Here is a 16,493-nt window from a genome sequence, read left to right as displayed (position 1 = left end):
CTGCTTGTCCTCAGTGTACAGAGCCCTGCTTGTCCTCGGTGTACAGAGCCCTGCTTGTCCTCGGTATACAGAGCCCTACTTGTCCTCAGTGTACAGGGCCCTGCTTGTCCTCGGTATACAGAGCCCTACTTGTCCTCAGTGTACAGTGTACTTGTCCTCCCTACTCATTCTCGTCACTGGTCAATAAAAGACCCTGACCAATAAAAGCCTTTGTCCCTCAAACATTTGCGTTATGGGTCGGGTGAGGGACTATGGCGCAGGCCCGGCTATATGTAACGTGATTTGGACGGACTCCTAATGTAAGGTAGTATGGCACAGGCTCGGCAGCCGGGCTGCATCATAACTGGCAAGTACTGGCTGCTATCTGCAGCTGAAACCCTCCAGTTTTGGCGTGCGTCCGAATTGCTCTGATCCTCCCCCTCCCAAACATAGTTGGTATTGATGTGTGCGGAAATGCCAGAATCATTAAAATATAACGTTAAAGGGGTACTCCGCTGCTCAGCATTTGGAACAAACTGGAATCGGGAGCTTGTGATGTCATAGCCCCGTCCCCTCAATGCAGGTCTATGGGAGGGGGCGTGACGGCTGTCACGCCCCCTCCCATAGACTTGCATTGAGGGGGCGGGGTGTGCCATCATGAGGGGGTGAGGCTACGACATCACGAGCTCTTGGCAGTTTGTTGTTCCAAACGCGGAGCTGCGGAGTACCCCTTTAATTATCCTGCATGGTGAACAGCGTAAACGTAAAAAAAAATAGTCTAAAATTGCTGCTTTTTGATCACATATACACAAGAATAGTACCGATAAAAACTACAGATCACCAATAAAAAATGAGCCCTCATACAGCCCAGTATATGAAAAAAATAATAAAGTTAAAGGGATCAGAACAGGAAAATGTTAAGCATACTGATTTTGTTTAAAAAAATAAAAATAAAAAAGTTAGAATTAGAAAAATAGAAAAATGAAATAAATGTGGGTATTATTAAATTATTAATAAATTATTAATAAATTTTTTTTTATTTTTTGTAAAATAAAAGGTGTCATTACAAAGTACAATTGGTCATGCAAAAAACAAGCCCTCATAAGTAAGTGTCTGTGGGTGGAAAAAAAAGTTATATGTCTCTTATTACAAGACGAGGAGGAAAAATCGGAAACACAAAAATTTAAATAAGCTGTGTCCTCAAGGAGTTAATTTATTTTACAAGTCAGAAACCACAGGAACCCTCCTCAGCCGTAAACCATGTGTGTTACTGTCGCTTTAAGAAGCTGTAGTTCACTAGGACTATGGGATTCTGGGTATTGTAGTTCCGCCCACTGGTCCGGGTTAAGAACGCAAGTCACAGTGAAGCTAGGGAAGATGCTAGTGGCCGCGGCCGCGGACAGGAACAAGGAGCCGATCCTTGACGTTCTGCGGCAGTATGTCCCCCCTGCTGCCCCCGTGGTGCGGGTACTGGAGGTGGCATCGGGCACCGGGCAGCACGCCGCTCACTTCGCCAGGGCCTTGCCCAACGTGCGGTGGATACCTTCTGAGATGGACCAGCGCTGCCTGCGGAGGTGAGTCATGTGACCTGCTTGGGTCAGGTGATCAGAGCGGGTCATGTGACAGGGATAGATAGGAAGTCTGTTGGGGGTAGTGGTTGCTGTGGAGAAGGGAAGACCATGGCAACCAATCAGATCGCTGCTTTCCTTTTCCATAAGGTCTCTTAAATGAAAACTGAATCCTGATTGGTTGCTATGGGCAACTTGCTGTAGTCCTTACATATATCCCCTTCCATTGTCTGTTCATGTTTATAAAGGACAATAAATCCCAGAAAGCCATCCCAGTGCCAAAATAATAGGATACAATAAGCATTAACCCAGTTTTCTCAACCAGGTACCTCCAGCTGTTGCAAAACTTCAACTCCCAGCATGCCAGGACAGCCTTCGGCTGTCCTGGCATTCTGGGAGTTGTAGTTTTGAAGCAGCTGGAGGCACCCTGGTTGCAAAATACAGTATTAACCCTTTAAAGGGAAACTGATAGCCGATACACCAGCACTATACCTGTTGCATTATCCTCCATTGCTAATGGTGCATTGGAGGCAGGACCTGGCATGCTGGGAGTTGTAGTTTTGACACAATTGGAGAACCACAGGTTGGGGAACTTCTGTTGGACAATAAACAATTGACTACAGCCGTGTTTCCCAACCAAGGTGCCTCCAGCTGTTGTAAAACTACAACTCCCAGCATGCCAGGTCCTGCCTCCATTGCGCCATTAGCAATGGAGGATAATACAACAGGTATAGTGCTGGTGTATCGGCTGTCAGTTTCCCTTTAAAGGGTTAATACTGTATTTTGCAACCAGGGTGCCTCCCGCTGTTTCAAAACTACAACTCCCAGCATGCCAAAGGCTGATTCCACTTTGCAGCACCCTCCTATTTTATTTCTATGGGATTCTGCTGCTCAGTTCACATGGCTGAAGTTTCGCGACGGGATTGGATTCCAGTTGAATATTGAGCGCGCCTAATATTTTGGCAGAATCTGCAAGAGAAGTATCATTTGTCAATAAGACGTCACTTATGTTCACGGCAGACTGCTGCTGACCTAAGTGTCCGTTTAGAGAATGCTGGAGCAAAATATCCTCTGTGTGAACGTACCCTCACAGTTGCTCCTTGGAAAACTGCTGTTAAAGGGGTACTCCGGTGGAAAACTTTTTTCTTTTTCTTTAATCAACTGGTGCCAAAAAGATAAACAGATTTGTAAATTTCTTCTATTAAAAAATCTTAATCCTTTCAGTACTTATTAGCTGCTGAATACTACAGAGGAAATTATTTTCTTTTTGGAACACAGAGCTCTCTGCTGACATCACGACCACAGTGCTCTCTGCTGACCTCTCTGTCCATTTTAATAACTGTCCAGAGTAGGAGAAAATCCCCATAGCAAACATATGCTGCTCTGGACAGTTCCTAAAATGGACAGAGATGTCAGCAGAGAGCACTGTGGTCATGATGTCAGCAGAGAGCTCTGTGTTCCAAAAATAAAATAATTTCCTCTGTAGTATTCAGCAGCTGATAAGTACTGGAAGATTTAAGATTTTTTAATAGAAGTAATTTTCAAATCTGTTTAACTTTCTGGCACCAGTTGATTAAAAAAAAAAAAAAATTTCCACCGGAGTACCCCTTTATATTGGCATGCACTGTTACAAAGTCACAGTTGTAGTTAGATGCTATGGAGCAGGGGTCCTCAAACTATGGTCACATGCGGCCCGCCGAGGACATTTATCCGGCCTGCGCTGCCTAAGGACATCCCTGTGTCCCGAAAGATGTTTTCTGGACACAGGGATGCGCTCTCGGCGGTCCCGTGTTTACTTTAAAAACGCAGGGGCCGCTGGGAAGGTGGCGCACGCAGGGACGTCACTGATGTCCTGTGTGTGCGCCCATAGCAACTGAGCGCAGAGGAGTGGAGAAGCGATGAGGGCGTGCGCTGGCCAGCTTGGTAAGTGTTACCAGCAGCACGTCAGCTTCGGTGCTCCGACCACCGCTCCTCCGGTCCCAGGACTTACTGTAATGGCCGGATCGGAGGAGCGGTAGTCGGAGCACTGAAGTAGGGCAGTACACAGGCATACAGCCTCCAGACATACACTGTATGGCTGGAGGCTGTATGTCTGTGGGGGAACATACTGCACCTAATGTGGGGAACTATACTGCACCTAATGTGGGGAACTATACTGCACCTAATGTGGGGGAACTGTACTGCACCTAATGTGGGGGAACTGTACTGACAACCCTAATGTAGGGGAACTACAACCTAATATGGGGGGATCTTTACTGCCAACTTAATGTGGGGGGAACTGTGCTGCGTACTTAAAGGGGTAGTCTAATATTAAGATACTTAAGTGTACATAGGAATTTGTTCATGTTTTTTTTTTATCTATAGTCCGGCCCTCCAATGGTCTGAGGGCCCGTGAACTGGCCCCCCCCCCCCCCCCCCCCCGTTTAAAAAGTTTGAAGACCCCTGCTATGGAGCAACAAAATTGCATATAAAACTATTTGTAAACACGATATGTTTTATTGTTTGTTTTTGCAGCATAACCGAATACATCTCTAGGTGGTCTCTTACAAATGTGGAGCAACCCCGCACCTTGGATGCCTCCCGGAACTGGGAGACTTGGGGTCTAGAGCCCAATTCACTGCAACTGGTTGTCTGCATCAACATGATTCATATATCTGAGCCCAGCTGTACTCAGGTGAGCGCGTCCATACCTGACTATTCGTCAGACCCCTAAATAGGCATCTTACAAAATGTTGGAGGTCAAAGGTCATATCGTATATCTGCTGATTTAAACAAGTCCTCGTTTAAATTAACACAGTAACTAAAATTATTTCTAAAGCATGATTCAAATAGTTAAAGGGGTTGTCAATTGCTGAAATACTTATCACCTATCCATAGTGATCGGACCCCTGTCATCTCTATGGAGCAGTAGAAAGCACTATAAATATCTATAAACATACTTTAAAAGGGTACTCTGGTGGAAAACTATTATTTTTAAATCAACTGGTGCCAGAAAGTTATGTCAGCAGAGAGCACTGTTGCCAGACAGAACAGAACAACTCCACTTCAGCAGCTGATACATTTTGGAAGGATAAAGATTTTTTAATAGAAGTAATTTACAAATCTGTTTAACTTTCTGGAGCCAGTTGATATATTTAAAATGGACAGAGGTGTCAGCAGAGAGCACTGTGGTCATGATGTCAGCAGAGAGCTCTGTGTTCCAAAAAGAAAATAATTTCCTCTGTAGTATTCAGCAGCTAATAAGTACTGGAAGGATTAATATTTTTTAATAGAAGTCATTTACAAATCTGTTTAACTTTCTGGCACCAGTTTATTTTAAAAAAAAAAAGGTTTTCCACCAGAGTACCCCTTTAACTGGCAGGTTAGATGATCCCCAGTAGTATACGCTTGCCTAGTAGTATACAATTGTATAGTCTGACAATTATTAATGATTCCTTTGCAGCTAAGGCATATTTTTTCTTCCACATCTGAAGCTGCTTGGTACAGTTTATGTTGTTATTTTATGTTAAAGGGGTTATTCAGAAAAAAACTTTTTTATATATATCAACTGACTCCAGAAAGTTAAACAGATTTGTAAATTACTTCTATTAAAAAATCTTAATCCTTTCAGTACTTATGAGCTGCTGAAGTTGAGTTGTTCTTTTCTGTCTAAGTGCTCTATGATGACACCTGTCTCGAGAACTGTCCAGAGTAGAAGCAAATCCCCATAGCAAACCTCTTCTACTCTGTGCAGTTCCCGAGACAAGCAGAGATGTCAGTAGAGAGCACTGTTGCCAGTCAGAAAAGAACAACTCAACTTCAGCAGCTGATAATTATTGAAAGGATTAAGATTTTTTAATAGAAGTAATTTACAAATCTGTTTAACTTTCTGGAGCCAGTTGAGATATATATATGTTTTTTCCTGGAATACCCCTCTAATGCTGATTTAATAAAATCATTGCTGGGCACCGAAAACCTTTTTTAACTATGCAGTTTTGAGGGCTCCTGTGCTGTTGGCACTCTCCTTCCTATACCTTAGCAAGCAACATCTAAGGCATAATGGTAGCCTTTGCTGGTATGGCACACTTTGCTATAGGGCCAATATAACGCACATTGCTAGTTATTAGTAATTGCAACGGAACACTACAGAGAGATGACGCAAAGATGTCTAGATGTCAGTGCTCATGTGGAGGTACAGAATTTTTCACTTGCTATAACCAGTGGTATTTTGGGGATTCCAGTGGGGAAGGTGCCAACAGAATATTTAGAATATGTTTCTCTACATTCTTTGTGCTCATGTATCACATGTATTTCACCATTTTTACCGCAGGGTCTGTTTTATGGGGCTGGACATGTCCTACAACCTGGAGGTGTTCTCCTCACCTATGGGGTAAGACTAACCTCTAGTATTACATTCTGTACTCCCTCAGATGGGGCGCTAAATGCTGGCTATACCCTGGATCAAGACAATGTGTGTCCCCCATTTTTTAGCCATTTTTCTGTATCTGATCAGCTGGTCATAGATAAGACAGTCCACGTCCAAACCATAAGTGAGTGTTTCCCAACCAGGGTGCCTCCAGCTGTTGCAAAACTACAACACCCAGCAGTGTTTTCCAACCAGGGTGCCTCCAGCTGTTGCAAAACTACAACTCTGTGGCTGTCCAGGCATGCTGGGTGTTGTAGTTTTGCAACAGCTGGAGGCACCCTGGTTGGGAAACCCTGCCATAAGTTATACAATAGGGGGCTGCCAAGGCCTTCACAAGTGTTTCCCAACCAGGGTGTCTCCAGTTGTTACAAAACTACAACTTCCAGCATGGACGGCCTTCAGCTGCCAGGGCATGCTAGACGGTTGCAACAGCTGGAGGCACCCTGGTTGGGAAACACTGCCATAAGTTACACAATAGGGGGCTGCCAAGGACTACACAAGTGTTTCCCAACCAGGGAGTCTCCAATTGTTGCAAAATTACAACTTCCAGCATGCGCGGCCATCAGCTGCCAGGGCATGCTAGAAGTTTGCAACAGCTGGAGGCACCTTGGTTGGGAAACACTTGCCTACACAGTAGATTGTAAGCTCCTGCGGTCAGGGCCCTCTCTCCCTCGTTTACTCTGTGCCATTTTAACCCTTATCATATGTACAGCGCCCTTGAACCAAGTGCGCTGTAAAGATACATAATAATAATACATCTGTAGGAAATATGAGAGTATATCACAACACATTGGGGTTTATTTACTAATGTGATCCCGACTCTTTTTTTTTTTCTAGGGTTTTGCGCCCCAAATTGTGTCGCATGGAACATGCGACACAATTTGCGACCCAAAAAACCAAAACCCTCCATTTTACAAGAATAACTCGAAAAGGGGGCGTGGTCACTGGAGAAAATGGGTGTGATCCGGACAAAAGGGGCGTGTCCCCGACAGTTTTGAAAAATCCCAACATATTTACTAAGGTTTCCACAGAAAATGTGGTGGATTTGAGCTGAGGAAAACCCTACAGATCAGAACATAAAATAAATAAAAAATTTAGGGAAAAGTGCAAAATGTAGGGAAACATTAGTAAATACTTTGGGACAATACCAGTCGGAAATCCAAACCCACAAAGAAAACTACACAATACTCTTAGTAAATAAACCCCATTGTCTCATTTATGTCCAGCTTTAGAGTAGGGATCGACCGATTATCGGTATGGCTGATATTATCGGCCGATAATCACGATTTTGGGCATTATCGGTATCAGCAATTACCTTGCCGATAAGCCAATAATGCCCCGCACCGCGACCGCACCGCGTCGCACCCCCCACCGTAGTCCTGGGCGGTATACCGGTGTGAACCGGATACCGTTTTTTATTTTTTCTCCCACGGTATGGATTTTTGCCCATACAGCTATACCGGTCGGGCCCCTCCCCCACCCTCCGAGTCAATAAAAAAAAATTACACTTACCCGTAATGGGGGTGGTCCGGGCCATCCATCCTTCCTGTAGTGTCCGGTGGCATTCCGGGTGGAGGGTGAACCGGTCCGGGCTGTCCTTCTCCGGGGGTCCTCTTCTTCACTCCGGGCAGGCTCTGGCCTAGTACGCTGCATAGACGCCGCTACGCCGTGACGTCAGGTGCGTCGCTGCGCAGCAGCGTCTATGCAGCGTTACTAGGCCGGAGCCTGCCTGGAGTGGAGAAGAGGACCCCCGGAGAAGAAGGACAGCCCGGACCGGTTCACCCTCCACCCGGAATGCCGCCGGACACTACAGGAAGGATGGATGGCCCGGACCAACCTCCCCGGACGGTCCCTGCAGCAACTGGTAAGGTGAGTCAGGGTTCTGGGATGGACAGGGGTCTGTATAATATACTATACCTACAGTAGGCCCTCCAGCTGTTGCAAAACTACAACTCCCAGCATGCCCGGACAGCCGTTGGCTGTCCGGGCATGCTGGGAGTAGTAGTTTTGCAACAGCTGGAGGCATCCCTAGGTGCGGCGCGGCGGGGGGAGCGGTGGCGCTGATAGGTCTCAGGACCCCCGGACAGGCAGGGGGAGAGAAGCGGGTGGCGGTGGTCTATGGCACCGCAAAAGCCACTGCAGTGCATTGATTTAAAGCGCCCACTTTAAATCAATGATTTGCAGCGGTGTCGCGGGGGGATAAATAGCCGATAATTTATACCGGAATATCGGTATAAGTTATCGGCTATCGGCCCTATCCTCCACCGATCATCGGTATCGGCCCTAAAAAACCGATATTGGTCGATCCCTAGTTTAGAGCCTGGTGGACCTAGTAATCCTAAGTAGTGTCGGATCCATGCCATCCCTGTCTTCACTAACCACTATCCCTGTTTCTCCCCAGCCGTACGCTGTCAATGGTGTCCTCACCCCGCAGAGTAATATTGATTTTAACCAGAGTTTGAAGAACAGGTATTACTCAATGTATATTCTCAGCTTTATCCCAGTTGCGTGTCTCCACCTTGTTCCCTGATGTGCTATATCCTATACCGGTCATGTTTACATTTAAAGGGGCTCTCTGATAGGAGACTGGTCATGTTTATTTAACAAAGTACTGGATGTGCTATGAATATTTCATGTAGATTGTGAGTCAATCTGGTTCACAATCATTGTGGCCTCAGGTGTTGTTAAAGGGGTACTCCGGTGGAAAACTTTTATTCTACTTTTTTTTTTTTTTTTTTTTAAATCAACTGGTGCCAGAAAGTTAAACAGATTTGTAAATTACTTCTATAAAAAAAATCTTAATCCTTCCAGTACTTATTAGCTGCTGAATACTACAGAGGAAATTATTTTCTTTTTGGAACACAGAGCTCTCTGCTGACATCACGAGCACAGTGCTCTCTGCTGACATCATGACCACAGTGCTCTCTGCTGACATCTCTGTCCATTTTAGGAACTATCCAGAGCAGCATATGTTTGCTATGGGGATTTTCTCCTACTCTGAACGGTTCTTAAAATGGACAGAGATGTCAGCAGAGAGCTCTGTGTTCTAAAAAGAAAAGAATTTCCTCTGTAGTATTCAGCAGCTAATAAGTACTGGAAGGATTAAGATTTTTTTAATAGAAGCAATTTACAAATCTGTTTAACTGTCTGGCACCAGTTGATAAAAAAAAAAAAAAGTTTTCCACCAGAGTACCCCTTTAAGGTTGCTTAGATACAGAGCACCAATTGAGAGGTCTCTGAATATGCTGCTCATATGTGGATGTACTGTATGGAAAGAAACACTACCCATCCGAACCCTGAGCCCTGACAGTCATGATCCTTAAAGGGGTATTCCAGGCAAAACCTTTTTTATATATAATCAACTGGCTCCGGAAAGTTAAACAGATTTGTAAATTACTTCTATTAAAAAATCTTAATCCTTCCAATAGTTATAAGCTTCTGAAGTTGAGTTGTTGTTTTCTGTCTAACTGCTCTCTGATGACTCACGTCCCGGGAGCTGTGCAGTTCCTATGGGGATATTCTCCCATCATGCACAGCTCCCGGGACGTGACATCATCATTGAGCAGTTAGTTAGAAAACTTCAGAAGCTGATAACTATTGGAAGGATTAAGATTTTTTAATAGAAGTAATTTACAAATCTGTTTAACTTTCCGGAGCCAGTTGATTATATATAAAAAAGGTTTTGCCTGGAATACCCCTTTAAGATCAGACCTCATAGCAGCAGTGTTTCCCAACCAGTGTGCAGCTCCCAGAATGGAGTTTTGGAACAGCCCCGGTATGCTGGGAGTTGTAGTTTTGGAACGGCTGGCGGCACACTGGTTGGGAAACACTGCTATAGAGTCTGATCTTGTAGCAGAGAAGGGAAAAGCAGCTTGGCAGCAGTCACGCCATCAGTCATTCTGTTTTATTACACACTATATATCTTCTCTCAGGGAACCCCTTTATTCATACACCAAGATACTCTGCTTTCTATATGATGGATAGGACTTTCTGATGTTGCTTATTGTTTTGCAGTAATCCAGCCTGGGGAATCTGGGATACATCAGATCTGAATGAGTTGGCAAAGACCTGTGGAATGGCCCTGGAGAGGATGGTAGGGACTGGTTACCCTCTATACACATGCACGCTCTGTTTGGACTCCTTTAGACACCTCTGGGACATTGAGAAATAAGGTTCAGTCATAGTGAAATCCAACAAGCCCGATAATTCCTTCCTCATAACATGTTTCCTCCCCCATACACATCAGATGGTTGGATGGTATTGCTGACATACACTGTGCTCTCTGCTGCCACCTCTGTCCATGTCAGGAACTGCCCAGAGTAGGAGTAAATCCCCATAGTAAACCTCTCCTGCTCTGGACAGTTCCTGACACGGACAGAGGTGGCAGCAAAGAGCACTGTGGTCACTGCTGGGAGTTGTAGTTTTGCAACATCTGGAGGGCCACAGTTTGGAGGCTACTGTTCTAAATAATTCTCCAATACAGAGAATTGTGATCAGAATAGGAAATATCTTTATGTCAATGGCTGAATCGGATGTCCCAGATGTCCCTGGTGACTGCATCTTGCATTGGCATACTGCGGATAGACTGAACTGGACGTGTTAACGTGTTGCAAGCATTACGCTGCTTGCTATGATTGGTTAATGGTCTACAGGGCGACCGCGTGTATGACAATGTGACATTGACAGACACAATAGCATTAAATGTCTGCAGACTGCCCTTCCCCCCTCGCACGGTTACTATTAACCGATGCTTGTCCCCTGACATGTGACACTATGACACACAAACCTTTGTGCCACTGATCTCCTACATTTATGTTGTGTTGCAGGTGGACATGCCGGCGAATAACAAGTGTTTGATCTTCCGTAAGATGTAACCCAAGGTCATGTGTGAAGTATACGGCGGCAGCATATCACCCTGGAACTTCTCCCTGACAAACGCTGCAGCCATGTTTTTTATTTACTATACCTATCTGTATGTATATATATATATATATATATATATATATATATATATATATATATACAGTGGTACCTCAAGTTACAATATTAATTGGTTCCAGGACGACCATTGTATGTTGAAACCATTGTATGTTGAGACCATAACTCTATGGATACCTGGTAATTGGTTCTGAAGCCACCAAAATGTCCTCCAAAAATAGGAAAAAGTGAGGATTAAAGAAAAATAAGTAGAAAACTAATATAGATAAAGCAAATCCTTACATAAAAAAGTAAGACAGATCTGCTGGGAGATGTAAATGACTGTCTATTTCAGTGTTTTCCAACCAGGCTGCCTCCAGCTGTTGCAAAACTACAACTCCCAGCATGCCCGGACAGCCTTCGGCTGTCCGGGCATGCTAGGAGTTGTAGTTTTGCAACAGCTGGAGGCACCCTCGTTGTTGGTCTATGTAGAAGACAGGAGCTTCTTCAGGGTCCTGTACAGTACACAATGTCCTAAAAAAGTAACATGGAGCCGCCCTCACCTGGTGTCCAAAGAAGCAGCTAACCCTGGTACAGGTAAAGTGTACAGAACATGTAATACCTCCCTGTACTGTAGGGGGCGCTAACAGACACCAGTCAGTGCATGGACTTCAGTAATACAGGTAAAGAGTACAGAACATGTAATACCTCCCTGTACTGTAGGGGGCGCTACCAGACACCAGTCAGTGCATGCACTTCAGTAATACAGGTAAAGAGTAGTACAGAACATGTAATACCTCCCTGTACTGTAGGGGGCACTACCAGACACCAGTCAGTGCATACGCTTCAGTAATACAGGTAAAGAGTACAGAACATGTAATACCTCCCTGTACTGTAGGGGGCGCTACTAGACACCAGTCAGTGCATACACTTTAGGAATACAGGGGTTTTACCGGTGAAATGTCCATTCTGATTGGTCGGTTCTTCCAGCCATTGACATGTTTCGCAGATCTGGACTGTCCATAGCAATGTATGTTGAGTCTGGTTTCAAGTTACAATGGTCCAGAAAAGACCATTGTATGTTGAATCTATTATATGTTAAGGCCATTGTAAGTTGAGGGATCACTGTATATAGAAAGAGGAATATCTGCAGCACACAAATCCAAAAAAGTGAAAATTTATTCCATAAAAAAAATGAGTACCCATAAGCAACGTTTCATCCAGCTCCCCTGGCCTTTCTCAAGCTCAGTACAATAGTGCACAACCACTTTGCACTATTGGTACCTGATTGGTTCCCTTATAAAATCAATATGTCAATCAAGTGAAAATATGATAAATAAATGACATCAAGACAATCTACAGTATATCAAACTCGTGTCAAACAAGTATAGTGCAAATAAAGATCACATGAATGTATACAGTGTTTTCCTATACATCACTGTGCTCCCCTTAGTATACCCCCTTGTTTTTAAATTGCACATGGATGTGATACATGAGATGATCATTATCCTATTGAGGTGGGGGTATACTAAGGGGAGCACAGTGATGTATAGGAAACCACTGTATACATTTATGTGATCTTTATTTACACTATACTTGTTTGACACGAGTTTGATATACTGTAGATTGTTTTGATGTCATTTATTTATCATATTTTCACTTGATTGACATATTGATTGCACTATTGGAATCTGATTGGTTCCCTTATAAAAAGTGGTTGTGCTCTATTGTACTGAGCTTGCGAAAGGCCAGGGGAGCCGGCTGAAACGTTGCTTATGGACACTAATTTTTTTATGGAATAAATTTTCACTTTTTTTTGGATTTGTGTGCTGCAGATATTCCTTTTTCTGTATACTACATGGACCCCTGACCCAGGTCTGGTTTCTGCGTGCACCATTCTTCTTCAACAAATTCAAAGGACGTGCTGCTTCCCTCCTTCTAAACATATATATATATATATATATATATATATATATATATATATATATATATATATATGTGTGTGTGTTTTGTATAGCTATGTGCATTGGATATATTGGATATCGCTAATAAAAAAAATTAAAAAAATCTGCAAAAATATATCTTTATTATATTCATAACCCTTCAACTCCAATTTACTGATTTAGAAAGTGAGATTTACCACTAAACGCCCCACAACATATTATTATGTCATGGTAGCTTTAAAGGGTATCCATCAGCTCCTTTTTATTTCTAAGCAAAGTGTCAAGGAGGTGGAGCTGAGCTGCTCAAGTGCCACAGCCTGCCTCCTGTGCTTGCCCTCGCCTCCCAGTCCCATAAAGATTGACATACAGGGCTCTATACATCAGTCCAGCGGATGGTAGGTATGTGGCACTTAAGCAGCTTAGCTCCACCTCGTTGACACTTAGATTTTATAAGTTTGGTTATTATGTTTAGTTCCAGGAATGGTGTAGTTTGCTTTTATATCCTAACAGCTATCAGATAGGGAGACTGACAGCTGGTTCATCCGCACTGAACCCAATACAAAGGTTTATAATGCGGGCAAACCGGATTAAAATGAGATATAATTTACTCAGATCTCCGTCCAGCAGATACAATTAGTATTAAGTTCCGTTGCTAATATGCTAAAGTTGTCCCTCGCGCAATGGAGGCAAAGCCGAAATACAGAGCTTCCCTGCCTTCTTTCCCTATGCTTCCATATGAGCCCACAGAGCGCTTACATGGGTAAAGGGTTCTCTATAATCATTTATGAAGTGTGGGGGCATATGGGAGTAGAAGGGAAGCTCTGTAAGCCAGCTCCCGCCTCAAAGGACAGCATTAGCAGATTAGAAATGGACCCTAAGCGCCCATTCACAGAATTCTGCTTGGAAAATACGGTGCAGCAGCTTCCCATTGTTATCAATGGGATTCTGCTGCACCATTCTCACTACAGAATGTTCTGCTGTAGAAATTCTGGACCTCAGGCTCCGCCTAAAGAATGAAATTGTTCATTTATTTGTGGAATCTCCACTCTGAAATGCATTCACATTTATTGAGATGCTGCATTTCAAGTACCCTAGAGAAATTAATGTACAAAATAAATAAATCTAAAACTATATTTAAAAAAGGTCAATATAAACAATGTCCATATTTTGCATAAAAAAATCTAAGTTACAAAATATACAAAGAAATAAACATAATTAGTATCTCTACATGCAGAAATGTCACAACTAGAGATGAGCGAATTTACAGTAAATTCGATTCGTCACAAACTTCTCGGCTCGGCAGTTGATGACTTTTCCTGCATAAATTAGTTCAGCCTTTAGGTGCTCCGGTGGGCTGGAAAAGGTGGATACATTCCTAGGAAAGAGTCTCCTAGGACTGTATCCACCTTTTCCAGCCCACCGGAGCACCTGAAAGCTGAACTAATTTATGCAGGATAAGGCATCAACTGCCGAGCCGAGAAGTTCGTGACGAATCGAATTTACTGTAAGTTCGCTCATCTCTAAACCTAACGCCAGCCCGCAGGGTTAAAGGGGTACTCCAGTTGAAAACATATACTGTATTTTTTTAATCAACTGGTGTCAGAAAGTTTAAACAGATTTGTAAATTACTTCTATTAAAAAAAAAATTCATCCTTCCAGTACTTTTTAGGGGCTGTATACTACAGAGGAAATGCTTTTCTTTTTGGATTTATTTTCTGTTACGACCACAGTGCTCTCTGCTGACCTCTGCTGTCCATTTTAGGAACTGTCCAGATCAGCATATGTTTGCTATGGGGATTTTCTCCTGCTCTGGACAGTTCCTAAAATGGACAGCAGAGGTCAGCAGAGAGCACTGTGGTCGTGACAGAAGAGAAATCCAAAATGAAAAGCATTTCCTCTGTAGTATACAGCCACTAATAAGTACTGGAAGGATTAAGATTTTTTATGATAGAAGTAATTTACAAATTGTTTAACTTTCTGGCACCAGTTGATTTAAAAAAAAAAAAAAAAGTTTCCCACTTTTTCAACTGCCGAGCCGAGAAGTTTGTGACGAATCGAATTTACTGTAAATTCGCTCATCTCTAGTCACACCCATTAAGTCCACAATCACGTGATTTGCCGACACGTTCCTCCTATACATCGGCAACTTGTCAAAATGAGATGAAGACCTATATATGAACGTACAGGCGCGGCCCCATTGACCCGAATATTGTCAGCTAGTGAGTTTGTTTGGGTGATTTTTCGAATGTAAACTTGTATGAGCTCAGACTCCACGCTTTTGAGGCCAAGTAAAAATTGACATATGAATGTAGTGACTAGCGGACTGCTTTTGCGCTGTTGAATCTGTGGGGCCTGTGCATATACGGTCAAATGTCATTCTTTTTTTTATTTTTTTTGGTCGGCTAACCTCCCAGGAAACGGGATTATAAAGTGATCAAAAAGTCATATGCACCTCAAAATAGTTCCAATTAAAAAAACATAGATTAGTGCGAAAAAAAAAACCAACAAGCCCCCCACACAGTTCAGTAGATGGAAAAATAAAAATGTCAAGAAATGGAAAACAACATCAGTCCCGGCTACTATGCGGGTGACCATCCGGAAAACCAGTCCAGAATATCAACATCCAAGAAGAACAGGTCATAGCATTAAAGGGATACTCCACTGCCACAGAATCTGAAACATTTAGTTCCGAATGCTGAGTACGGGCTGCGGGGGTCGTGACATCACACCACACCCCCTCAATGCAAGTCTATGGGAGGGGGCGTGACGGATGTCACGCCCCCTTCCATAGACTTGCATTGAGGGGGTGTGACTTCACAAGGGGCATGGCCATGACATCATGACCCCAGCATTCTGAACTAAACATTCTGGACGCTGGGGCAGTGGAGTACCCCTTTAAAGCAGCCGACTCCAATATGCAAAAACCTGTGGTCTTTTTTATTGGTTACCAACAGTGCAGCGTTTTGGCTATGACTTAGCCTGAGGTGCTTGACAAAGTATAGGGGACAAGATGTCTGATCACTGGGGACCCACCGCTGGGGACCCCCGCGATCTCGGCTGCGGCACCCCAGACATCCAGTGCACGGAGCCAACTTTGCTCCGTGTCGGATGACTGGCAATGCGGGGCGAAGGCTCGTGACATAATGATCACGCCCCCTCGTGATGTCATGGCCACACCCCCTCAATGCAAGTCCGTCACGCCCCCTCCCATAGACTTGCTTGAGGGGGCGTGACCGTGACGTCATGAGCCTCCAGCGATGATCTTATCCCCTAGCCTTTGTCAAGAATGTCAGGCTAAGTTATAGCCGAAACGCTGCACTGTTGGTAACCAATAAAAGATCACAGCTTTTTGCATATTGGAGTCGGCTGCTTTAAAGGGGTACTCCGGTGGAAAACTTTTTTATTTTTTTTTAAATCAACTGGTGCCAGAAAGTTAAACAGATTTGTAAATTACTTCTATTAAAAAAATGTATCCTTCCAGTACTTATTAGCTGCTGAATACTACAGAGGAAATTATTTTCTTTTTGGAACACAGAGCTCTCTGCTGACATCATGACCACAGTGCTCTCTGCTGACACCTCTGTCCATTTTAGGAACTATCCAGAGCAGCATATGTTTGCTATGGGGATTTTCTCCTACACTGGACAGTTCTTAAAATGGACAGAGATGTCAGCAGAGAGC

General features: G+C 43.7%; 1 protein-coding gene across 1 annotated transcript; it reads left to right on the top strand.

The window, feature by feature from the left end:
• Positions 1–1,150: 1,150 nt before the first annotated feature.
• Positions 1,151–12,047, top strand: METTL26 (methyltransferase like 26). Its single transcript, XM_056534114.1, has 6 exons — positions 1,151–1,553; positions 4,062–4,221; positions 5,857–5,916; positions 8,354–8,421; positions 9,967–10,045; positions 10,779–12,047. The coding sequence occupies exons 1-6, from the start codon at positions 1,240–1,242 to the stop codon at positions 10,824–10,826; spliced, it is 729 nt and encodes a 242-aa protein (XP_056390089.1). The 5' UTR covers positions 1,151–1,239; the 3' UTR covers positions 10,827–12,047.
• Positions 12,048–16,493: the final 4,446 nt, after the last annotated feature.

This window comes from Hyla sarda, chromosome 8 (genome assembly GCF_029499605.1).
Source record: "Hyla sarda isolate aHylSar1 chromosome 8, aHylSar1.hap1, whole genome shotgun sequence".
Classification (NCBI taxonomy): Eukaryota; Metazoa; Chordata; class Amphibia; order Anura; family Hylidae; genus Hyla; species Hyla sarda.
The sequence above is the reverse complement of the archived record's forward strand: the minus strand, read 5'-3'. Positions and strand labels throughout refer to the sequence as shown.

Excerpts from the sequence above, each read along its gene's own strand:
- METTL26 (XM_056534114.1), top strand. The coding sequence starts at position 1,240 with ATGTGTGTTACTGTCGCTTTAAGAAGCTGTAGTTCACTAGGACTATGG. Across the intron at positions 1,554-4,061 it reads GACCAGCGCTGCCTGCGGAG|CATAACCGAATACATCTCTA; the intron begins GTGAGTCATGTG and ends TTGTTTTTGCAG. Across the intron at positions 10,046-10,778 it reads GAATGGCCCTGGAGAGGATG|GTGGACATGCCGGCGAATAA; the intron begins GTAGGGACTGGT and ends GTTGTGTTGCAG.